The 26,293-nt window shown below is 40.2% G+C and overlaps 1 protein-coding gene across 4 annotated transcripts in view; it reads left to right on the top strand.

The window, feature by feature from the left end:
* ARHGAP24 (Rho GTPase activating protein 24) overlaps positions 1-25,453 on the top strand; it is a 387,405-nt gene extending 361,952 nt beyond the window's left edge. For all 4 annotated transcript variants that reach the window (XM_042468375.1, XM_042468377.1, XM_042468378.1 and 1 more), the window contains 5 exons: positions 8,003-8,135; positions 10,367-10,440; positions 12,113-12,234; positions 15,652-16,726; positions 24,566-25,453. In XM_042468375.1, the coding sequence (XP_042324309.1) occupies positions 8,003-8,135; positions 10,367-10,440; positions 12,113-12,234; positions 15,652-16,726; positions 24,566-24,809 (1,648 nt within the window). In that variant the 3' untranslated portion in view covers positions 24,810-25,453. The remainder of the gene's footprint in view (positions 1-8,002; positions 8,136-10,366; positions 10,441-12,112; positions 12,235-15,651; positions 16,727-24,565) is intronic.
* Positions 25,454-26,293: the final 840 nt, after the last annotated feature.

Genomic DNA, 26,293 nt, shown 5'->3' with positions numbered 1-26,293 from the left:
CAGTGCTGCCCATGTCTGGGCAATTACAGCATTTCAGTGAGGTGGCATCCATTTTGTGGACTGTTTAAACCAGCACACAATTTTTTCAGTCCCAGTGTAATGTCTAAATCAGGCTGCAATTTCTGTGAAAAAGCTAATAGCATAAATCCTTGATCACAGTTGATATATATAATGTTCCTAATAAGCTCTGTTCCCTCCCAACAGATAAGTATCAGATGATTGTGTTCCATTTTACTTTAGTGTTTTGGTGCCATAAATAATCACCTTAGATACCATTTTAAAAGATCTGTATAACTGTAAGCAGGGATATATTGGAAAAATTCTGGTTGAGACTGACTGTCTCAGCACAGGGTGACAACATCTTGAGGATTTTCTAATCCTTTGGGAGATATTGCTTCCAATATGAAATTGAGATGCTACTTTTAAGTATCAGAATTTTGATGTTGGCACAAAATATACTTTATATTAAAATCCGTTCTCTGCACAAACGTACTGTCTTTCCCTCACTATGGAGCTAAGTACATGTACACCGGAAGCACAACAGGAGAGGCTGGTTGCTAATATGCAGTGCAGAAATAATGCAATTTCTCACCACTTTAATTGCCTTGGCTCAATGATGTGGAATTCTGGGGTTTGTCGTTTTGTGATCTGTTTAGCCTTTTCTGTCAGAGAGCTCTGATGTCACTACAAATCCCAGAATCCCATCGCATTAAGCCATGGCAGTTACAACAGTAGCAAACTGTATTATTTCTGCAGTGCAGATTAGACCAACGTCAATAAATAACCCATTCAATGCTTCTGTTTTACTACAAATGTGTAACACCTAGCACATATTCCTGAAATAAATCAGTCCAAACCAGCATTGAAATATTATTTTCCATACAGAAAAGGATGTTTCCTATGCAGAAAATGCTGATTTCTGCACAAAACAACCACATACACATTTTAGTAAGATTCTGACATGTTAAGATCCTCATCAGTCCAGGATTCTTCTCATCTCTGTTTCTTGATACTCAAAAAACATGTTTTTCAACCATTTTTCAAATGTTTTGAATATTCTTTCCATCCATAGACCAGTATGCTCTGTGGCTGATTAGAAATTTGAACCCAAGTCCAAAACAGTTTTAGTCCATCAGTGTAACCACTACCCATTACTGTCCTTAATGTCTTTCCTTGATGACAAACATAATAATATATTTTGACAGGCATACAATCTGAAAAAAAAACCCCTACAATATCTGGAACAGTTTTATTTGAAGAGCATGCCTAGTATGCCTTTACTATCACTGGCACACTAAATGCTTGCTTCCCAAATATTTCACTCCATTATGGGTTTGTTTGAATTATCATAAAAATCATACATTTAGCTTTGTTTCTATTTTAGGAACCCACATTCTTTTAGACCCCAATTATACAGGTAAACAAGAACTTAAATGAAAACTAGAAGTCTCTTAAATCGTTTTTAATGAAACTGGATTTCTTCCTCATCTTTTTGTAAAGTAAATTATTTTATCATTTGCTCACTGCCATTATTTTATGATTGGAAAGATGTGTTAGGCTGGGAAAACATTTGATATGTCACAAAGATGGGCTATTAATATTTATGTGGGAACATTTTTCTGGGCAATTTCCAAAGATAAACAAAGCCTACATCTCAGAGGAATTTAGAAGAGGGACCATGGAGGTGATTTGTGTATGACTGAGAGGATATAATAATGCCAAGTATCACATGAATATGCCTAAAGACCCTGAAGACAACACATCCCATCTGATCTTGGAAGCAAACGAGGGTCAGGCCTGGTTAGTATTTGAAAGAGAAACCAGTGCTTTAGGCTCTATTCAGTGGAAGACAATGGCAAACCATGCCTGAGTACTCCTTGCCTAAGAAATCCTGTGTATTTCATGGGGTCACAATAAGTCAATAGGGACATACATTACATTATCACATGAATAAAAAGCTAGTGGATCTATGGTGTTGCTCAGAAATCTAGACCAAAATATTACTCAAAAACCTGTGGCATGTACATAATAGTTACTTCATTGGTTCTCAAACTGTGCAGTTATCTGGATAGTTGTCAGATCTGTGTCAGATCTGTACATTCAAGCTTGAAGTCAAGAATGAGATGATAGGCAGGGGTCTTTGTGGGGCAGATACAAAATCCCTTCCAGGTTAAATAGTGGTCTTAGAAGTACTTGAAATCAAATAAATGAATCTAGAAATATTGTGCTACATCAGTGGACCACAAGAGATCAAGCAGAAATGATAGCTCTGAAATGGCTTGTTCTTTTGATGTCAGTAATCCAGACAATATCAAAGGGTTTTGGAATCTGCCCTTCAAGTGGTATTGATGAACATCATATGGCAGGCTGTTTCCTCAAAGGGAAGATATTCTTCATTGTTGAGGGAAGCGAAGATCATCTAAAAATGCTGCCCAGCTAAAATCGGTGACAAATAGCTACCCCCATTTTGGATCACAGTACTTAACAAAGCAAAAACCATAGCACTTTAAAATTATGGAAGCATGATTCTGCCCAGGTGTTTTATGACAACCCTTTCTCTTGTCTCCTCATTTGCAATATATTTATGGGAATTAAAGCCTCAGCCATCATCAAATGTGTGTTTGATATATACTTAATATGCCAGTCTTTGAGAATATTTCTGGACAGCCAAGAGAAATTGTTTAAATAAAATAATACTATGCTTGAGCAGGTAGACTAAGGCCTAAATACCCTAAAACCACCAGATCTCATATGATCTTGGAAGCTAAGCAGAGTCAGCCTTGGTTTGTACTTGGATGGAGGCAACCAAATGAATACTACATGCTATATTTTATATTTTAGAGGAAGAAGCTGGCAGATACACTTCTTAGTATTCCTTGTGTAAGAAAACCCTGTGAAATTCTTGGGTCTCTGAGGCTTCCCGCTGGCGGAAATGGAGGCGGCGGCAGACCGCCCTTTTTGAGCGGTCTGTATCCCGCCCTTTTTGAGTGGTCTGTATCCCGCCAGTATTCGCCATTGATATGTCATATGTACATTTGCATAACAAATGCTATGTATGGATTTTTGTATGTAAATGCTATGTGTATATTTACAGTAACCTGCTGTGTTCCCATGGTTATTGCTTGTGGAGAAGTTGGGATGAACAGCCCTTAGGCTATATAATTTGCCTCTGACAGTCATTTCCATGATGTCTGTGAATGTCACAAAGTAAATAATGTTGCTGAGGTAGCAACTGCTGCAAAGGAAGTCAGTGACAACAGTGTCTGGGATGAAAAGAGATCTGCATCCGTGCTGCCTAATTTGCAGAGGAAAGGATTTGAGATTGTTTGTATTTCTGGAAAGCTTTTATACTATATTCCTAGGGGCAGATTACAGACTAGTGGCAGTGGGTATTCTGCTGGACAGTAAATGAACAATTAACTCATCTCTCCCTGACTGATATCTTTATTTGGCTATGCAAGTATGCATATCTGTTTAAAGGGGAGGAGAAGAATGAGGAAGTGGTGAATAGTGAATGCCGAGACCAAGAATTTAGGAAATCCTCGGGGTACCTACTGTTTAATTAAATTCTCTGCTAATCAGCTCCAATAGCTGGCTTGCCACTTGCCATAGTTACAGCAAGGGATTTAGACATGACTGGCTGTGAATGGCACTGTTATGCTGACATCCTCAAGTTTATTTTCAATGGGATCATCACCTCAGTAGAGGCATTTAACATCAGACACAGTAGTTTTGAACTGTCACATAGTTTTCACAGACCGTTGCCCAATTGAGTTGCAATGTTTACATGATAGTCTGACCTGGCTCCTGTTTAAAAGAAGCAAAACACTAAATATTTCAGAAAACAGTGCAGAAATCAATCCTCTTTTAGAGAACACCAGTAGTCATAGCATGCACTTGCACGGTTGCAAAAGCCATTTACAGATGTTAACTAGATAGGATTGCTTTCCATCTTCCACATGAATGACGGAAAGCTTAGGTTGGCTTAATAGGGCTGGCCCAAGACATTTTGCTGCCCAAAGAACAAGATGCATTCTAGGTACAACTAGGCTGGCAGTTGAATATTTATAGCGTTATCAAGGCAACTGGCTAGCTAGGGGCCCAGAGCCAACCATGTGGCACAGTTAACACTTGGCTACCATGCCTAAGATGTGCCATCTATTAAAAAAATAACTCCATGGTTTAAGGACAGCCAGATGATAATTCTAACTAATTTCAAATCTGTTCATTTCAAAATTCTGTTGGAGGCCACCATCTTCCTCATGAGAATAGGAAGAGATACATGCTGGGTGAAATTTACCCTAGGAAACAGATGAATTCATCAGACTCAGTGGAAACTAATTTACACTTCTTATTGGTTATTCAGCTGTTAGTGATCTTGCCACACTTTGTTTTTCCCATGTGGTTCCTACACTTTTCCCAAAGAGCTTTGGACAGGTAATCTCATTTTAATCTTCACATCAACACTGTGAGTTAGATTAGGCTGCTTAAGGTCACCTAGCCAATTTCATGGGTGCACATCAACTTGAATTTAGGTCTTTCAGCTCGGAGTCCAACAGTCTGTTTCTTGCAGTGCTCTGGCTTTGGAAGCCAAATAATGTTATACTCCCTGAAATCTTCCAACCTAATCAGTACCTGACCTGTGCCCAATACCTCCTTCCCTGCTATGGCAACAGCAGCTCTGATGCTGTGTCTGTTTCTTGCAAAAGTTAAATCTCTCTCTCAATATTTGATGAACAGCTGGTGGAGAAGAGGGGGTGGGTGGAATCTAGATTTTCCAATGTCTTTTGAGTTTATTAAAAAGCAAGAAAAACAACATAATGAAAAATGTGATGGCAATTTCTTTGTGAAGGGATGTAGCAGACAAAATTTACCAGGCTTATTTTATCCAGGGTACACAGAGAAGTACTCTTTTGCAATATCAAATAAGAAAGTTCACTAAGTTTTTACAGAGTTCAGCATCCCCATCCATGGTGACAACGTTAAGGGGCAGAAAAATTTATCATAAAGAATATTCCCTTTTTGACCAGAACTCCTTCGAAATAGGACCCGCCCTTTCTTTTTTCATCAAAACACTTGCTAAGGAAAATGGAGGGATTGGGCTATACATTGTGCAATGTATTGTTCCTGGAGAAGATCTGTCATGTTCCACTCCATTCTCTGCTACCACCTTTTTTCAAAAGAAAAAAAAGGAAGCGTTAGAGGAAGGATGGTAGAAGCTGTCCTCATCGTGACTAACCAACAAGTCCAGATGTTTGTGGCCATGGCTGCACTACAGCACAGGATCCTTTTGTCAGTAAAGAGGAATTTGCCATATCAAAAGCTCCATCCTTGTCCCATGAATATGTGCCATATCCTCCAACTGTCCTGATTTGTCAGGGATAGTCCTGGTTAATCTTCTGTTGCCCCACATTTTCATCTGCTTTTAAAATGTGTCATTTCCCTCTCCTCCTCTCACTTTCCCCCTTTGTCCTCAACTTACTTCAGTTGATGCAAACTGATTTGAAAATGTAAAAGTAGTTTGCATTCAGTTAACTCAGCAGGGAAAAAGGAAAGGAGAGGGGGTGAAATATTTCCTTTCTCAGTAGGCTTTGGCAAAGAGAAACTGCTGCAGCTTCTCTTAGCTTGTGTGTTCTTCCTCATTAATATCTTGTTGCCATCTTGACCACACTCTGATGTTGCTTGGCCACATGAACCCCATTTTTTATCTGTGAAATGTTGGGGGGTATATATGATCTCTGAACAATTGCCAAAACAGGGCCCTTTCTTTTCCTGAAAAGCTACCTTCTCCTTTTCAGTTTAGCACTTTAACTGGCTGCATCCTGTGTAATTTTGGGGTATATAGTTCAATGAAGCACTAGAACTTTCTAGCAGAGAATTATCTAAAGTGCTATTTCCAAGATTCCATAAGATGAAAACACAAGAGGATGGAATCAATAATCATACCTGGCTCCCTTTTAGGTGGCAACGTGACCTATTTTAGAAGGACAGTCCTTTCTTTGAGGGGCTGGCCAATCTGGTTCAAGATTAGGAGAAAATTAGTTTAAGATAAGGAGAAAAAGCAGGTGCCTATGAGCAGTGCCCATCAACACTTAGATGCTGGACAGGAGACTGGTCAGAGACCTGCCTGTTATGATGAGGTGTTTCGTATTTCCTTATTTCTAAAAGTGCAACACAGTCAGAGAACAATGCAGTTGGAAGGGGTCCCAAGGCTCATATAGTCCAACTGCCCAACAGTGCAAGGATCGACAGCTAAAGCATTCCTGACAGATGGCCATATAATCTCTGTTTAATTACTTCTAAGGAACTAAGGTCCACTGAATACTGAGACAATCTGCTGTATTTTCAAACAGCTCTTGCTGTCAGGAAGATCTTCCTAATGATCTTCCAAAATCATTTTTCTTGCAATTTGAACCTATTGCTTTGGGACCTACCTTCTGGAAAAACAGCAAAAAAACATGCTGACTCTACCCTATGGACCTTAAGATATTTAAAGAGGGCTATCACATCATCTTTGAACCTTTTTGTTATATTAAGGAAATATAAATCAGTGTATGTACACTTTATGCACATCTGTGTCATCTTTTTTTGTTTGTTTCCTTTTTCTGGTGATGAAACATAGCCATCGTATTCTTGTGTGTCTGAGTTTAGGGGAGGAATTTTGAATCAAAAATGAAACTCCTGGGCAGCATCTCTTATTTTAGAAATTAACTGCCCCTTTAGCTAGGCTCACAATCCACCCTGAGAATTGTCATTCAGGGCTATGTAGTGGTAACATTAGGAGAAGTGGAAAGAGCCTTTGGCCTGGGGAAATAAACTTTATAATCTTATTTTACAATACCACCATCTGGTGGCAATATGTAGAGATTACATTGTTTCCAATGCCTCCCTCCTTCACCCATGCATATAAAAAAACACAATTATGCTTAGTCTGCTTGATCAATATTTGCCAAAATATTCACACGGTTGAGGAAAAGTGTTTTTTTTTTATTTCTTCTCTAATAATACCAGAAATTGGGGTGGAGTATCATTTGGCAGTAGGTTCCAGACAGATACCAGGGATGTGGTACTGGGTTTATTATGTTGTTGTTGTTATCATAATCATCAACATTCCACTTTTCCCAAAGAAATGGGGACTCAAAGCAGCTCGCAATTTAAAAGGACAACATAATTAAAAACATACAAAAACCGAGCATTAAAATAGAATTAAATTATTGCAATATTAAAATTTCTTGTTGTGTGTCTTCAAGTCATTTCCGATTTATTTCAACCCTAAGGTGAACCTGTCATACAGTTTTCTTGATTCGTCAAGATTTGTCCAGAGGAGGGTTGCCATTGGCATCCTGTGAGGCTGAGAGAGTGTGACTTTCCCAAGGTCATATTGGCAGAGAGCTATAACTGACCATGGCCTTGTAGGGCCAAGACCTAAGTCAGTGTCACACAGGTGGAACTTCACTGTATCTCTTCACCTTTCATCTGCTCTGCATGGCAGCCTTCCATGGCCATTCAGTGGGGGAGATCAGAGGAGCCACCAGCTGTACCATCATAGCCAGACACAAATTGTTGAAATCAACTACTGACACTCCTTGGATCCTCTGGAAGTCTCAGCAGCTGAAGTCATAATTCTGTGTCAGATACAGGGCTATGTCTCCAATTCCCTAGTCTGTACCAGTCACCAAATGGCTGTGAGGATGGGGGCTGCAGTGACTAAATGGTGAAGCCCTGTTAAGGCTTTGATCATTGTAGAGAGAACAAGAGAATACTAACCTCCATAACAACTGGGGGGGAAAACCATATACCCGAATGTGTTGGACTTACATCTACATGTGTCACTAACAGGATTCTGATCTAGGTGTCTTGAAAGTGGGATGGGCAAGATGCAGTCCTCCAGATGTTACTGAACTCTTAAGAGCCAGCATTCCTCACCAGTGATTATTCTCTGCGGCATTTCTAGCTATAATTCTTAATAATAATAATAATCTTTTTTGTTCCATCTGTTTAGAAATACAGATGTACACACAGTGGCATCACTTTTGAAACTGTACCTCAGAGAGCTCCCAGAGCCAGTTATCCCCTACTCCAAATATGAAGATTTTCTTTCCTGTGCCAAATTGCTCAGCAAGGAAGAGGAAACGGTGAGTTTGTTGCCTGGATTTCTGTTCACAAAATTACCATGTGCTCTGTATAATCTTATTTGGGGGGTTGTTCATGAATTAATTTAACTCCTGCTTAGCCACACCTGGGCTGGATGATTCTGGACTAGAAAAATTAATTTTGGGGGGTTATAAAATCTGCATAATCAGGTGCTAGAAAATACTGGGAGCTGCACTCCAAAAACAGCAATTTGTCTAAGCTCTGCTACATCTAAGGAGCAGAAAACACTGATATATCCCATGCCAGATTATTTCTCCATCTATCATAGTATAGCAGGCATGGAGAAACTACAGCCCATGAACCCCACTTTTGAAGTCCCCTAAAGTCCACTACCACTTTCCCAAATCCCATGAATCCCCAAACTACTTTTAAATTGACATGACTTTTAAGCAAAAACTGTCCCCAAATCACACTCACATTCCTCAGTGTATGCAAAGATGGGGAGGGAAGCCTCCACCCTCTCAACTACTACTTCCTCCTCCATTTCTCCTTCATAATGATGACGAGAAGTGACACAGCTTCACTTTCTATTGCCATTTTGAAGGGGAAAAGATGGAGTACAAGACATTTTGGTGTGCTTTAGTGGGGTGGTGGAGGTGGCTGGAAAACTGGTCTAGTGGCCTCATCCAATTGCTCAGAAGTGTGTCATAGCAGTGGCTTTTGAAGCTTCAAAATGTCATTCTTTTGAGGTTCTCAAATGTCATTCCCATCGCCTGGTTCTTTTAATTAGAGTCTCCCAGGGCTGAATGTGGGACATTCTATGTGCAAAATCGGTTCTGTATCATTGATCAATGGCTCTCTAAGGAGATGAAAAGGAGATGCATCTCTTGCTGTTTATTGTCTCCAGTTCATCATTCTATAGGCAGCAGTATCCCCACTTGGGTGTGACTTGGTGCAGGGGTTGGGGCTTCCAGGGATGGGTCCAAAAGGATCTACCCCCCCCCACACACACACACATCTCACTGCCACAATTGCCATGTGGAACTCAGAAGTCAGCCTCCTGTGGATGTACCACTCCACTGGGTGACACTCCCCTGGGCTGTCGCCCAGTGTTAACCACATCCCCTGCACCATCCTAGTGACACCACTGTTTATAGGCACAGTGGCTTAAGTAAGACAGATGAGGAGCACTGATACTTCTCTTAGACAGATTTCTGTAGGCTTCAACATATTTAGTGTGGTGTGTACCTTTTGGACTACAGTTCCCAGAACCCTCCAACCAGCATGCATTAAAGATACAGCATGAAAAAGCCCCAGGCTGGATCCACCACTGACTTATGCCCAGGACTACTTTTATTCTTTCCCTTTCAGCTCTAGAGAGAAAGCCATCATTTGAGTTTCCTGCAGTGACCTTGAACACTGATACTTTGGAGGCACTGTGAGCAAATACAGTGATGCCCACCAATGAGAAGTTGGAGGAGTTGCTGTTGTCAGCTGTGCCTTTCTACAGTTCCCATTGACACAGAAAAAGATTGGGCACAGGAAAGGATATAATACCAAGGGACCTTTCATGCCTGGAGACCACTCTGCTCCGGATGATTATACAGGCGGTCCTCCTTATCCATGAATTTTTTATCCACGGGTTCAAGCATCCACGGCTTGAAAATATTCAAAAAAAGGATAAATTCCAAATAGATCCAAATTGATTTTCCATTTTATATAATATCATTCTGATATGCCACTATATTTAATGGACTTGAGCATCCACCAATTTTATTATCCATGGGGATCCTGGAAGCAAACTCCAGCGGATATCAAGCACCCACTGTATGAAGGTAGGAATCATGTAGTCTTCCAGATGTTGTCAGATAGTTTCAGTGAAACAACATTTCAAGGACCACATGATTCCTCTGGCATATATCCACAGGGTTCTGAGTCATCTATATCCATCTAGGTTCTGATCGAACCCAGCTCAGTGAGGTTGTTTTGGTTTCTGCTTTCAGATTATGCCCTGGGACCAAACATGCTGAGCAAGTCAGCATTTTCTCATTACCAACCTGAAGGGGTGGCAGCTGTAATTTTTCTCTTTATTTGCAAAGCAGCTGCAGTCATCCATCACAGTCTCAACATGGAGGGTTGTGGGTTTTTGTTTTTTAAAAAAGGTGATTACTGGGAAGTTGGATGTTTTGGTCAGTTTTCTGATGTTTCAATTAATTCTGTCCATGTGTGGACACTTGCTTCATATTTATTTGTTTTCACCATCTTCACACAGGGATTGAACGAATTAGTGAAACAAGTGAAGAGCTTGCCACTAGTCAACTTCAACCTGCTGAAGTATATTTGCAGGTAAACCAACCGGGCAAGAATCATGAAGCAGTGTTTATTTTGGTGCCCTCAAAGATATCACATGGTAGCAGGTTCCCCTTGGCAGTTTTCAGCAGAATCATACTGGACCAATAGAATTAATTAAACCTAAAGATATTGCTGAAATCTATTATTATTTAGACTCAATTCACTTCCTTTTAATCATATGGTCAGGGAGACATGGCTGATTCCTGTCTTGCTCTCACCCTACTCAGGAGGCCTATAGCACTGGCAGTGGTACTAAGACAGTCTGATTCTCCACCTGCCAGATGTGGCTTCCTGCTGTGTCAGACTGCAGCTCCCATCGTCTCAAGCCAGCTTGATTAATGAATGGTTAATATGATTTAAGTTGAATGCCATGCTGGCTGGAGATAATGATGTTTGGAGGGCACATATGAAGATTAGCAAAGGTTGAATAGGAAGTACTAGGAAACACTTATTTTGACTAGGAAGATGACGATGGAGTACCTATGTCAACCTGGATTCTAATTGTCCCAACTAGAATAGATCCATTGAATCAATTGTTGAAAGAGGAGTCAACACATAGATGTTGAGATTCAATGGATCTATTCTAACTGGGATAAACAATAGGATTCTGACTCTCATTTTGCACATTGATATTGCTGAAGCAGTTTGCAATTGGAGCATTCCCCAGTTGCTTGCATGCAGCGAGCATGACATTTGACTTTTTCCTTTTTCACATGATTGTACTCTTTTTAACAAACTGGAGCTGTATATTTATCAAGATAAATCACAGGCAAGATACAGTTCTTGCCATGAAACATTTCCGTGGACTGCCACTCTAGTGTTCCAGTCCTATGCTCTGTTGGTTCCATTGGGTAGCCTCCAGTTGTATTTTTAGAATAAAAGAGATATATTTTATTTTAAAATAATTATTTTGAATTAATTCAATGGGCCTTCTTAAATATGAAACCAACTAATGAGTAAAAAGGTAATACACAAATAAAATATTTATATATAACTGGGTAAGGAACAGCAATTATAAGGAGGAATGTATATTTGTTAATTCTAGCCAAATATTTGTAGTTTTCCTACTGAGATCCTACATCATGCTTAGTATAAATCTGCACCTATGTAGTTGACTGATGGCTGCACTACACAACCTTTCTATTGAATGTCAACATTGTGCATCCAGCTGCAAGTCTGTGAACACAATCTCAGTAAACCAAATTGTACATTGAAAACACTGAAGACTACTCTTCATTGTTTTCATTGTACTATTTGATTCCACATCATATGAGAATGTGCAAATTATATGTACAACAGTATGCAAAGGTATCTGGTAACACCTTTTAAGACTAACTGAGTGAAAGAAGTTGTAGCATAAGGTTTCATAGACTTAGTCCACTTCCTCAGACACATGAACAGGAAGGAACTTTGTAATCAGGTTGTATGAATAGCCATAGAAATGCAAAACCTGTGGACATGGGGATGAGGTGAAAAGTTCTGTTTTAACAATAGTAGTTGATGGACAAAGGCAGAAGGAAAGATGTTGCCTAAGGCCAGGAAAGTTGGGAACTGTTGTGTTATGGCATCTTACTTCATTTGGTCCTGACATTTTGGTTTCACTGGACCTGATCCTGGATTTCCACTCCCCCCCCCCCCCAATTCTGTTTCTGGGATGGCTGAACAGGTTCCTGGATGAAGTTCAGTCCTATTCTGGTGTGAACAAAATGAGCGTGCAAAACCTAGCTACCGTCTTTGGTCCAAACATCCTGCGTCCCAAAGTGGAAGACCCTCTGACTATCATGGAAGGTAATTTTGAAAAATGAAACAAAATAAAAAGTGAGTCATACTTGTAAAGAATCAGTTAGCAATCCTAAAGATTATGACACAATATGAATGCCATAGCTTTGAAAAAGTATTTTTAAAGGCCTTTTTATATACATGATATTGGAAAGAGGCCACAGGAGAAGAGTTATTTGTTTACTGTTCAAAACTACTGCTGCCACATGAGTCAAATCCTTGACTAAGGCTGCATCTGCAATACAGAAATAATGTAATTTGACACCGCTTTAACTGCCATGGCTCCCTGCTATGGAATCCTGAGATTTGTAGTTTGTTGTGGCACCAAAGCTCTCTGACCAGGAAGGCTGAAGATCTCACAAAAAACAAAAACAATGACAATGACATAAACAAATACAATACATTTCTATATATCTAAAATAAACATCTAGGAATAACAAATCTCACTAGTCTACAAATCTAGATAAATAGAACTAACTAACAGTAAGGAAAAAATGAAACAAGACAGGGGAACTATAGCTTCCAACATGCCTGCCTGTCATTCTTTTACATTAAATGCTTCTACTCCCATCTTTCTAGTCAAACACTGTCACATACCTCAGCAGCTATCTTAAAGAAAAATGAAAGAAAAGCACAATGAAAAAGTGCCTTAATATTATGTCATAATATATATTTTAAACCCTTAAAATAAATTATATTATACAGCATTACTTTCCTAGTGCCTTAATATTATCTCATATTTCAAAAAGAGCTTAAAAGAAATCCATAAACCTCTACCTCAACATTGTAAAGCATTTCTTACTTAGAATCCTAAAGTCATCATGGGTCCCTGCAGATGCTCTGTGTCATCTCATTGCCCACCTTTGGGGTACAAGTCTAGATTATCAATTGTGCTGCTGGAGCAAATGCTGCAGGGTCCTCAGTGACTAGCAGCTCCATGCTGCCATGCTGCATGCACATACACTCACCTGAAAATGTAAGGGTTATAGATCTTTCTCATATAGCCTCCTCAAGGGTTGTTAAAATTTACAATCGAGTTTCTCCCCATTTAGCATTAGAAGTAAAGATCCAGGGATGTAGTTCTTTGTTAAATTTCTTCTCAAAGGAAGCACTGAGTAATTTTAGCTATTTACTTCTGGTTGTAACATAATCAGCATATTCACCATTCAAGACTTATTTTCTGCAAAAAAAAGCATGCTTGTTTTGTGCAGAAAACAGCATTTTCTATAAAGAGATAGGTTGCATATTCTGCACAGAATAGAATGTTCAGAAAAATACTCTTTTCTCTGCAGAAAATGATGGTCAAGATTTTGCATTGGAAATGCATTTCCAATATCGTAGCTGCATATTGTGATCCAGTGCCTGAAACCTACTTTAAAAGCTATTCAGCTATCCTATCAAACTTCTAATATAAATAAGCCACAACATAAGGAAAAGATACAGGGAGGAAGGAGAGAAGAACCAACAGTATTAAGTTCTTTAATATAATAGTTAGAAATAGGATGCAGGACTGGTGGGAAATGACTGCTCAGAAGCATTCAGGATACTGTGGAAATATACCTTCAGACAGTATTGCAATTACAACCTCTCCTTCATTTCTAGAAGGGCTGAGGAGGGGAAAGGTGTCATGTATCACTGGAGGCCAACTTCTAAAGATTTGCTTCTTGAATTAAAAGGGAAGCCTTGCTGGTAGTTCACGCCAGACTTTCATCCATTTATTATAGTGCATTTCCACTGAGTCTCCTCTTCCATTAAGAGACATGCCTTTGATTTATACCATAAGCAGTACATTCTGTACTGAAGGCCTGTTTGATACACTCCAATGGCTTCTCCTAGTCTCATTTTGCAGCCTTTAATGATATTTATTTGGAATTAATTTAACAGTCCTTATCATTGTGAAAATTCTGCTCCAGTCAGCAAAATAGAATGTTGTAAAACTGCAGGAATCCCTCCCTCCCTCCCTGCTATGGATGTCTGAATCTGACCAACTACCTGCTCTTTGAGCCTCAAGTTGTTTTAAAGTAAACATCATGCATTGTAATTAGATTATGTATCTATTCCTTCCCAGTTACATTTCCCTCTGGTGCTAAATTTTCTGTTAAAGAAGTAATTCGCACAAATGTCATTAACTGAAGTATACTTGTATTTCAAATTGAACATTTTAAAAGTTTGATTCACTTGGTAGGTGAATACAAAGTCAATTGGTCATTCCTGCCTCTCCAGTCTCCCTTTTTTCTTTTCTTTTTTACTCTTTTTGATGTCAAGAAATGGAATTAGTTGGTTAGTTTCTGGCCCAATGAATCCATTGCTGAATAGTAAGTCACCATACAGGGGAATCCCCTTAATTCACTGGGTCTACTGTAGTCGGCACTGATAAAGCACTCAGGCTTTGGACTGTAAGCTGTCCTGCTTCTCATGCTGCAACAGAATGCAGAGTGCCAAAAGTGCAGTAGCGTGGGGTCCAATAACAAACAGTCCAGAGTCAGGAGTCATAAATCAAAGCAGAGCCCACATAGGATTGAAAGATACCTGAGTCAAGAAACAGTCCAGGGTTGTAAATCACAGGGTCATTTCTCACAGTAGACACAGATTGAGAGAGAAACCAAATTTGCTTTCAACAACCCAAATGAAGAAAGGCCTCTGACTTGAAAGCTACCTATTAGCCCCACCCAACTTGCAGACCATATTCAAGAGGGTGTTTTCCTTCTGCATGTATACAGCTTCTCACTTCATCTGCCGAGAAAGAGCTGAGTTTGTTCCAAATGCCTTGTAAATCCTTTTGCCTTTCCTATGGACTTGAGCTTTCTCTCCAGCCTCCTGCTCCTCTGGAAACCTCAGGTAGCTGTCAGTCTGAATTGGAGGAGGGCACACTGTGATAGGTCTGTTTTGTCTTCTGGAGCTAAACTCTCAGGCAGGAGGACATGACATAAGCTTTTTAGAAACAGAAAAATGCTTGCCCTGTGCTCTTTTTTTCTTCTATCATGCTATGAAGTGTCAAGAACATCAATTATGCTTTATTTGTAATAGCAAAGAAGAACAAATGATGGTAAGTGATATTTGGAAGTGCTGTTGTCCCCTACTTTGTTATGCCCGGGGAGAGGCGATAAGAAATCAATATTATTTGTTTATTTGTTTATTTCTGTAAATTCCCCTTTGATTTTGTTTTACAACAGGAGATGGATCTGATAAAAGATTTTGGCCTGAATCACATTGGTCAGTCCCAGCTATAGTTGATGCATCCAATCAATTATTGAAGTGAACACTTAAGTAAATCACGTTGGCACCAATGTTTTTACTTTAGTTGGGAGTAACCAAAGGATTTCAGTATCCTGAGTTTCACACAGCAGGGAGACAATAATGCAAACTGCATTTAATACTTCTTTATAAACACTGCCATCACTGGGTACATTTATTATCTTCTTCTAGGAACTGTTGTCGTCCAGCAATTGATGTCCATGATGATAAGTGAACATGAACTACTTTTCCCCAAAGATGCAGATCTCCAAAGTGGGCCAGAGGTTTGTAACAACAACAATGAGATCCAAAAGAAAGTGATAATTGGTCAGCTCCAGAACAAAGAGAACAACAACACCAAGGAGTCATCCCCAGTGAGACGCTGCTCTTGGGAGAAACCTGAATCTCCACAAAGAACCATTGTGGACAATGGATCTCCTACTGCCCAGCCTGGGAGCAAGTCAAATAGCCCAAGGAATAGCATTCACAAATTGGACATCACCAGAAGTCCACCCCTCATGGTGAAAAAAAATCCTGCATTTAATAAAGGCAGTGGCATAGTCACCAATGGGTCCTTTAGCAGTTCTGTGGAGGGTCAGGAAAAAACATCACCCTCTTTATCAAATGGTACTTTGCAGACTAGAAGAACATCTTCTCTGAAAGGACCAGTAACTAAAATGGGCACACAGAGTGTGCAGAATGGAGGTGTACGAATGGGTGTTTCCAGTACCGATGCTCATAGCAACTCTTTGAACAGCCGCAACCAGAGCTGGATGCCAAATGGGTATGTGACATTGAGGGACAACAAGCAAAAGGAGCCCATGAGTGACTCGGGCCAGCATAATAGACTGTCTACTTATGACAACGTACATCAGCAGTTCTCCATAGTGAACGCTGAAGATAAACAGAGTGTCGATAGTGCAACTTGGTCCACATCCTCTTGTGAAATATCCCTCCCAGAACATTCCAATTCCTGCCGGTCCTCTACTACCACGTGCCCTGAGCAAGACTTTTATGGGGCCAATTTTGAAGACCCTGTGCTAGATGAGCCACAGCATGAAGACCTCACCAACCAAGGGGATTATGAGAGCAAAGGTGACCGAAGAAGTGTTGGGGGCCGGAGCAGCCGGGCTACCAGCAGCAGTGATAACAGTGAAACGTTTGTTGTGAACAACACAAGCAACCATAGTGCTTTGCACAGCCTTGTGTCAAGCTTGAAGCAGGAAATGGCAAAACAAAAGCTGGAGTATGAAACAAGGATAAAAAGGTATGCTTTCAGACTAGGAGTCCATTTGTAAGGCTTTACAAACCCTTGAGTGACCATTTTGGATATACGCTAGAGATATAGTTTTTGCCTTATTTATTCTTAAGTGCAAGAAGAAGGAATTTCAAACATTTTCTCCCTGCCAGAGACGATTACAGGAATATTTGTGAAATTACTTTTCTTTTTCACAAATGTACTCTCCACACTCACACACACACACACACACACACACACACACAAGCTCCCAACTGTAAAAATATTGACCATTTTCTTGATGGAATATCTCCCTTGTTCAAGATACAAGTAACTGTTTCACAATAGCCATGCTTGTGAAGTAGTCCTGATGTATTGTAAAATGAATTTGCAATTGGAGGACCATTGCATAAGCAGAGCGAGCAGTATGACCCTTTAGCATTGGTTGCAATGTACAGTACAACACAGTATAGTACTTCGCAGGCAGGCTGCCCTTGCATAATAACAGCACAAGGAACAAGAACAAGGGATGGCCTCCAACAGAGGCACAGCGCACTGGTAATCCAGAACAGAAGGCAGTGGAAAGTCAAAGACTCCCCACACCTGGCCAGAAAAATATTTCCACTGTTTTTGGTACCCTGTTATGTAGTAGAAACCCCCATTGTTCAGAAACATTGGCTGTCAGGGCAGCCTGGGCTCATTCTGTACAGCTGGAGGCACCCTCTCCCTCACTAGCAGACACTATGGAGAAACTGAGGTGATCTCTACAAGCTATCTTCAACATCTAACTGAAAAATCAAAAGAAGATGTGATTTTGAACAACAGTACATCTTGCGCACTGTTATACCATGAGAGGCCCCACTGGCAATGGGATAACTTGTGTGCTATGACTGTTTTCTTTTGCTGGGGGTGCCTTCATGGCTACAACCCCCAGACCATCCTTTTTATATTAATTTAATATCAGAAAAAACGAGGGGTGAAAAGAGGAGGGCTTATTCCCAGGCAAGTGTTTTATGGTTGCATTCTAAAGGGGCCTCTGCAGTAATACAGAGAAATGCAACATAACCAATCAACTTAAATTCAATTAATATGATCCAAGAAGTTTATAGTCTAAGCTGTTTGAACTTCTTACCAAATAGAGAGGGGAGGGGGAAGCATACATTATTTGCTAGTCAGGTGAGCTAAGATCATGGCACTCGGGCTTTTCACTCAGTTCCTAAGGAAAAGTCATTTAAATTATATATGCCCTGACATGAAGCACTGCATTAACAATGAGGCAGGGAAAAAAAAGAAAGGTCAGAAGACATCTTAGCACTCCGTTTAATTTATCTCTTAGGGGGATTATATATTGCTCACATTTTCCCATCTGCCATCAAGTGATCTAAAACTCCTACCATAAATGCTAAGTACTATCACAAAATTTATTTCTCTAGATATCTGGGGACATAGCAAGAGACAGTTGAAAAAAGAAAATGTATTTCTCAGTGGCTGAAAATTCAGAAGCCCCTCTGCCTTGACTGCTGTTTCAGATTGATAATGAGCTTGAGAAGAGTTTGATTCCATTATAGAAAATTGCAAATGAGCCTTAGAAATGGTGCTGCTGTTTCAGAAATTCAACACAGTTCAGCTGAAGACTGAGACTAGCAAAGGGTCCTCTTGTTCATTATAAAGTATGAAAGGCTGAAGGCTAGGTGTTGTTAATTTTTAAAAGCATCAGCATTTCTTGTTGTGTGTGGGGAGGACAGGCAGTGCCAAAAATATCTGAGCACCATAATAAAAAAAATAACCGATGTATATAAATGCAATTTTACTGACACCTAGCTGTGGTAAACCTCCTCTGAACCAATCTTACCAAGAAAACCGCATGATAGGGTTGCCATAAGTTGAAAATGACTTTTAGGCACACAACAACAAGCTTTTACTTGCATTAGATTTTACTGACATCTAACTCTTACTTGACCTACTATCCATAGGAGTGATCATGTGGGGCTAGTCAGCTGGAAAAGGATAGGTGTTTCCCAGTTGGGGGTGGGGGGAGTGGCAAGAAATGAAGAACCTGAATACCCAGACTAGTGAAGAGAAGGGATCACTCACATGGCTCAATAGTAGCTGGGTGGCTTCTAAATCAGTGGCTTGCTGGGTCGGCTCCTTTCCAGTACACATTAAATCTTCTAGTTAACTTGTAAAGGAAATGTGTGTGCTTCCTGGTTTAACACATGCTTATACTGGGGTCCAAACTGTACTCAGGCTTCCTTATAGTTAGAAGTGTTGCACAGCAAAGTCACCACTTCAGAAGTCAATACTATTAGCTGTTTGCCTTGAAAAGAAGAAACTAATTTATTCTGTGTAATAATGTAATTATTTGCTTTAAATTGCAGCATGAAAGTTTTTGAAAGAGTCGGTAGCAGTTAAGTTAATCAAGTTCTTTCCACACTGCAACCAAGACGTTTCATTTGTATATGAAAATGGAAGGAAAAAATACATGTCTGGAACACTATAAATTAACTGGTTTTCATCAGTGTCCCCCCCCCCCCACACACACACTTTTAATTTTTGTTGAACAGAGGTTTCATGGTTCAGACATTTATATAAATTTGTGGAATAAATAGTTATGAATCTGGGGTGGGAGGAAGACATAGAAGCCACCAACAACCACTGTCTAAACTAGTATTTCTCCATGTGGATGCGGTTTTGATGCCACATTGCCATTACAGAGTAGTAAATCTCCAAGCCGAGACCAGAAGAGCAGGCAACTGTGTTTGCTCTTTTACAGATTTGCATAGGAACAGATATAGGTTACAAGAATGTCTTGTTGCTGGTAAAATCCATTCCTCTACCCTCCCAGCTAGTGGAAGGACTGTGGCTAAGCTCTGAGAAGATGGGGCTGGAGGAGCAACTGGCATTCTTGTTTTCTGCTAATGACAAAAAACAAAAAAGCCCCTTCAAGCCCTGGTTCCACTATAGTGTTGTTACCAGTTTTAGGTTGGCTGAAATCGCTCTCTGAGGTTTTCTCTTGGAATAGAAATAGGCAAGCACAGTGAGATAAAACACACTCAGGATCAATCTCTCCAATATGCCTGAGATTCAGGTGCTTCTCAGCACCAAGCAGTCTGAGGCATAGATTTGTCATAGGACGTAGGCCTGTTACAGACTGCCAAAATAAAGCTGCTTCGGGTCTCTTTGGAGGTATGCTGTTTAAATGATGCATGCATCCTAAGAATCTGGAAGCTGCACCAAAGCTGCACTCCAGTGCTTAGGAATGGAGTGTGGCTTTGGCGCAACCTCCGGACTCATAGGACCCATGCATCATTTAAACAGCATACCTCCAAAGAGACCCAAAGCAGCTTTATTTTGGCCTGTCTGTTCAGGCCCAAAGTTTTCCTTCTAGGAATGGTAGCTTGGTGGTTGAATTCAGTCAGCCATCACAGCTAGGCTTTTGCTCAAATATTTCTGTGTTCCATGAAGATTGCAGCGTGGAGCCTTTCCTTCATATGTCCTCTACAAAGCAAGTGTCTTTGAATTTGTGTTCTACCGTATATTTCTGATTAATAATAATAATTGTTATAGTTCTTATTATTCATCATGTAATGGATGGTTATCTGCTGCTTTGACCGGAAACCTACATAAGACAATTGATATCTCTCTCATCTGAAGGCCCTTTTAAAAATAAGTGGGAAGAGGTGCAGTTTATATATATATTCCATCTCAAAAGATGGAATCACCTCCAATGAGAGATGAAAGGAAGGTGAGACTGTGAAGGGGAGATCATATTTGTTTCTTCAGCCAAGTATAGGGTGGCCATTAGAAAGTACAATCCTTTGATTGAAAGACAGTCAAAGGATGGTCTTGTTTGTGAAGGCATCCTTTGTTTGAAGTATTATAGCATCCAAGTTCTGATTAAAGATTTAAAAGAGGAAATGAGGGCTTTGAAGTTACCCATCAGCAATTAGCAACTGAGCAAGCACACAAATAGCCTGGTCACAAATGCCTCCATACAATGAGAAGTAATGGCTCACATCTGGATTCATAGTGTACATCTCCCCATGCAGCGTTATGGATTAACTTGTGAGACAACCCATTTGTTGGATGCCCATGTTGTACAAGGCACCACTCCCAAAATGTTGCAACTAAATATGCAGTTAAATAAGTACACACATTACATAATGCACAGATGCTGCCATACACAATGTGCATCATGCTTCTGCAAGCTTGAACTGAATGTGGACATTCCACATCAAATAAAGGTGTCCAACTGTTTTCTTGGGGGAACTTGCACATATATAAGAAACCTGCAGGATTCTGGCCATTGCCTTTAAATAAAATACATAATCCATAAAGGGTGCATTCACGCTCACTTTTTTGCCCTGATGAGAACTGGATTGGTGTTCCCATTACATTTTGGGTTTGTGAATATCCCCAAGGCATTTTAACCTTTTGTGTTATTCACACATGCCTGGGCAGCCACCAGCACCATGGCTGGTATCTCCAGGCCCATTCTGTCCAGAGAGCAGCTGGCAGCCTTGGGAGTATTCCCAGTACTCCTCCTCCTCCTCCCCCCTCTAGAAAAGGCTCATAAGGGTTGGAGGGGGATTGGCTGGGCAATCCAGATTGATTCAGTAGTGTATTCACATTACAGAAGATGCAGATCGATGTGGATCTATCAAGAAAACCCAAGGGGGACGTATTGAATATCCCGAGTCAAGTGGAGTTTTGGATAACCACCCCCCCCCCCCCTTCTCAATGGTGCACCAAGTGCATTTTGTCAAATGTGAACAGCAAGGAAATAACCTAGGTTCACCCTGGGTTATTTTAATAGTGTGAATGGGGCCAAAGTCATCTAATTGTGTCATTTTGATGCCAATGAAGACCCAGTAAAAACCCACCATTTATAAAATATATCTGCTCATCCACTAAGTATTTATTTTGGTTTGTTTGCTGTTTGGTGGTCTTTTTACAGCACTGTAAGAACAGAGAAGAGGATGCACATTTGGCACAATTTCACCATAAAAAAAGAATGTGCTTATTTAAAGACTTAGTATTCTTATTTATTTTGAGTGCTTCCTCCTCCATCAGAAGAGATTTTTCAAAATAACTCTTCCATTAGGCCTGAATTATCTGATTTAATAACACTGGACGAATTTATTTTGAGATAGTTGTTCTGAGTCGGAGCATGGTTGTCATTAGCTGATATAGAACAGTCATGCTTCTGTTTAGGTAACAAGGAATCCAATTATGTGACTGCCTTAAGAACATGTTTGTAAAGAAGCAGTTCTGTTCAGCAAAAGCCAGCAGTGCATATTTATGGCTACAGCATCAGACAGTGGAACTGAAGAAAATATAAAACCAGCTCCTAATTACTGATAGTTTAATAAATTTACTTGAGTTTCTGTTTGTCTAGTAATGAATCAGGAATTATTTGGAAAAACTGACAAGAGTTTTATAATGAGAAGGACTGACAAGAGATTCAGTTAAGAAAATAAGGTAGCAGGACTGGCTGCACAATTCAGCAGAGTGAGAAAGTTGTCTCAGACACTAAATGTTGGGAGATAACAACAAACTATTGGAGACAATAACTGTCTGTTGGGTGACCTGTCCCACAAGGCAGGCCCTCTAAAGCTAACCTACTGCCTTCAGGTGTGGCAGAAGATATTCTTCCATCACCAGTGTTGACAAAGGAGTCAGAGCTCAGTCCCATTCATTTTTGTACATGGAATGGGAAGAACCACCATTTTGTTCTTTACCTCAGGCAGCAAAAAACTTTTACCAACCCTTCAAGAAAGTGCATCTTTAATGACATTCACAGCCACTTCAATGAGATGCATAGCCAAAAGATGACAAGATAGCCATTATTGTAAACAGCAGTTGTAAAATTTTGAGCAAAATCACAACACAATCAGTAGGCATTACTAGTAACTAGTAGTGGAATGCCCCTTTGCAGAGATGGAATAGCTCTGATCAGCAAAAGCTTGTGACATACCTACAGTCTCTAACAAAAACAGAGGAGGACTTGTGCTTGCCCTGGAACTTGCAAACATCCATCTATTTGTGAAGTTGAAGGCTTTCATGGCCAGTATCCATAGTTTTTTGTGGGTTTTTCGAGCTATGTGGCCATGTCTAGAAGAGTTTATTCCTGACGTTTCGTCAACATCTGTGCCTGGCATCTTCAGAGAATGCTTGCCTGGAAAGGAGTTGGGTATATATATTGTGTGACCTGGGAAGCCAGAAGTGATTTGCATGTGGATTGTTCTGTTGCTCATGGCAGGCCTCAGGGTGGGAGGGTCTGCAAAAGAGGATTAGTGTCTGCTTGACAGTACTCATTGTCTGCTGGGAGATTTCTCATTTGCATTTGTCGAGTCTTCATCTTGCTATTTTTCAGGACTGGTAGCCAAACCTTGTTTACTGTAAGGGTTTCCTCTTTCCTGTTGAAATTGTTGAAAATCCTCTTGGATGCTATAACAGATGGCTGTTTGCAAGTTGCAGGGCAAGCAGCAAGTCCTCCTCTGTTGATGTTAGAGATTGCAGGTATGTCACAAGCATTCTCTGAAGATGCCAGCCACAGATGCTGGTGAAACATCAGGAATAAACTCATCTAGAACATGGCCACATAGCCCAAAACCCCCACAAAAAACTATAGCCATCTGTTTCCCTGCTGGCCGGGAATCAAGCCTCCTCCACGGTGGTCTCTCCTTTTAGAATTTCCTCTACCATAGGAATCCCAAATTGATTCTGCTACCCAGCTTGAAAATTGTGCTTTGAACCTCTAGTTTAAATTAGTGTTGTTTATTTATTTAGTTTTGTATTTTAGAGTCTGCATTTTAATATGTTTTAATGGTTTTTATTTTTAATTCGTTTCAGATATTAAATATGGGATACTGTTTAGGAATACATGGGGATCATAAATGGTCCCCAGTCCTTCCAATTCAGCAGACTGATATTTCCACCCCCCTCCCACCAGCGATCTCTACTGCAAAGAAGAATTGTGATAAAGATCCTGCTTCTGATGGTTGCACCAGGAATTGCTGGTGGGAGCAGGTGGAAACAACAGTCTGTTGCATCCCAACTGACAGAAGAATAGACTTGTGTAGCTCACAGCAATATTTCCTGGTGAGGCAGGATGAGGGAGATGCTACTTAGTTCTATATTTAGATATTTAGCTGTTGTTGTTGTTGTCGTTTAAAAAGCAAGTAGTGTCTTCCGCTTTTGGACTTTCCTCCTAAGCTCTCCAGTGGTGTCTATTTGGTCACTGCTGAAAGGAGAAAAGTAAACTGTGGGCTCATGAAGCACTGAGTCTGGACCACAGTTTGTCCATGATGTTCATCCTTTCGAAGTCAGCGCTCACATATTTACCTGCCTGCAAAGTTGCCACAAAGCCAAGCACTGAGGAAAGAAGCAACCCTAGATACAGCTGGTCTATAAGCAGGTACAATATGGCCACTTCCTCCTCAAGCGGCAACATGAGAGTGCAACCACTGCTACTGTTGCCAATTTCATTTGTTGATGTTCTTCTGCATCCAAGAGACCCCCCTGCATGAATGGCAAGAAGGTCTAAATGGTCATAGACATTTCATATTCCTGAGCTCTTATAGATTCCTAGTCTAGGTCTTCCACAGACTGGTGTTCCACAAATATTCCCTATTCCCAAAGCACTCTAGGCTACCCAATGTAATTTGGAACCTGAGGCTAAAAATCTTCCAAGCTTTCTCACTGACCCCCATATCAGTAAAAATACAGTCATAATAAATGTATTAGCTAAAAAAATTGACCTTTTATGTTAGCCCAAATTTGCTGCTTGAAGTGGCTCCCTAACTCTGGCTAATGGTAGCACTTAATAATCTATTAAGTCTGTGCCTTCTGTTTGTATTCCCCCAGCCTTGAACAGAGGAATATCTCTCTGGAGACAGAAATGATGAACCTGCATGATGAACTGGAACAAGAGAAGAAGAAGTTCACAATGGTAGAAATTAAAATGCGCAATGCCGAGCGGGCCAAAGACGATGCTGAGAAGAGGAACGACATGTTGCAGAAAGAGATGGAGCAGTTCTTCTCAACATTTGGAGAACTGACAGTAGAGCCACGTCGACCAGACAGAGGGAACACCATATGGATCCAGTGAGCGCTGCTGCTGATAAAGACTGTGGGATTCTGGGAAGAGGGTTGTTGTGATATGATATTTTAACAGGTGACTGGTCACCTGACTGAGGCTAGCACTCAACATAATATTGTCAGCCCTCAAAAGAAGACACCCCCATCTCCATCAATCAACTGCATCTGCTGTGTGAATTTTTTTAACTGAGAAATCATACTTCCTGAATGCATCATAATGCTACTGTTAAGTGTTACACATGAGTTTGTGTATATAGATTTTAATAGGTCAACCTGAGGGGGTTGGGAGGTTGGGATGGAATAGAAAGAGACAAGAAAAATATTTTATTGCAAGTCTTATATTTAAGCCAATACCTTCATTGCAATCAAGCTTTATATTGAGGCTTTTCTTCCTTGCACTTACCATAATAAGCTATTTTTGACATTGTGTTACTATCAGCTTATTTTGTACATTAATTTTTTTTTGGTTGCCCCTGTTGCTGGGGAATATATATATATATATATATATATATATATATAGTGTTAGCTATTAAAACAAAAACAAAACAAATATATTGTGTGACTGTGCTATTTGTGCCATTAGCTTTGCTCATGACCAAAAAAATACCCAACAGCCTGTAAATAATTTTATAAAAATATAATATGAATATCTAATCAATTTGTCCTCTTTTCCTTTGTGTTTTCTCCCTCTTTAACTTTTGTGCCTAAATCCGACGAAACACTAACACTAATCTGCTAGCAGGAGAAGACTATTATCCTCTCTCCATCTCCCTGAAGTTTCCCAGCCCTCTGGCACTGATTTTGAAGATGATAGGGATATTGCAGAGAGAAGGAAGATCTGTTCATGAAATAAGGATCTGCTTCTGTTCATACAATGTTTAATTTGCAGTATGACCACTTTAGGTTTTGTCCACACAAGCCCAATCCAACCTCCTGCACCAGCACTTACTCCAGTGTGCATTACATTGTGCTATGAGCCTAGCTACCCAATGGCCAAGCTCTTACATTGCAGAGACAACAAGCCTGACTTTTTTAAATTGGATTACACAGCAGTTGTGCAATGCTATTTCATTACTGAGTTGTGATGTTTTACAGCCAAAGGCACAACTGTGAATGCACATCAAGCAGACAGAACATAGCAATCTGTTGACATGGTTCAATGTCCTCTCCACACTTTGGTGAGGATAGGACAGAGAAGGTAGGCAATTTAGAGGAGGAAGAAACTGTTGGTGTTGGTTAGTTTGTACAGATGGGGGCAGGGTGTGCTCAGAGATGGCGGACCCCTGCCTTTTCCTTCTCTGCACAGCTTAAACCAGCCACATATTCATAATCTCAATTGCGTTTCTGCTCCACCTATAAGCAGCAGGAGGTGAAGGGCTAGAAAACAGTCCCTTGTGCCTTATGAAAAAGGAGAGACATGTGCATCTGTAAGTCATACTTATGTGGGTATACATCATAATAGGATGTTACTCCAAACATATATCCACACTAAGC

Source organism: Sceloporus undulatus, chromosome 5 (genome assembly GCF_019175285.1).
Source record: "Sceloporus undulatus isolate JIND9_A2432 ecotype Alabama chromosome 5, SceUnd_v1.1, whole genome shotgun sequence".
Lineage (NCBI taxonomy): Eukaryota > Metazoa > Chordata > Lepidosauria > Squamata > Phrynosomatidae > Sceloporus > Sceloporus undulatus.
The sequence above is the reverse complement of the archived record's forward strand: the minus strand, read 5'-3'. Positions and strand labels throughout refer to the sequence as shown.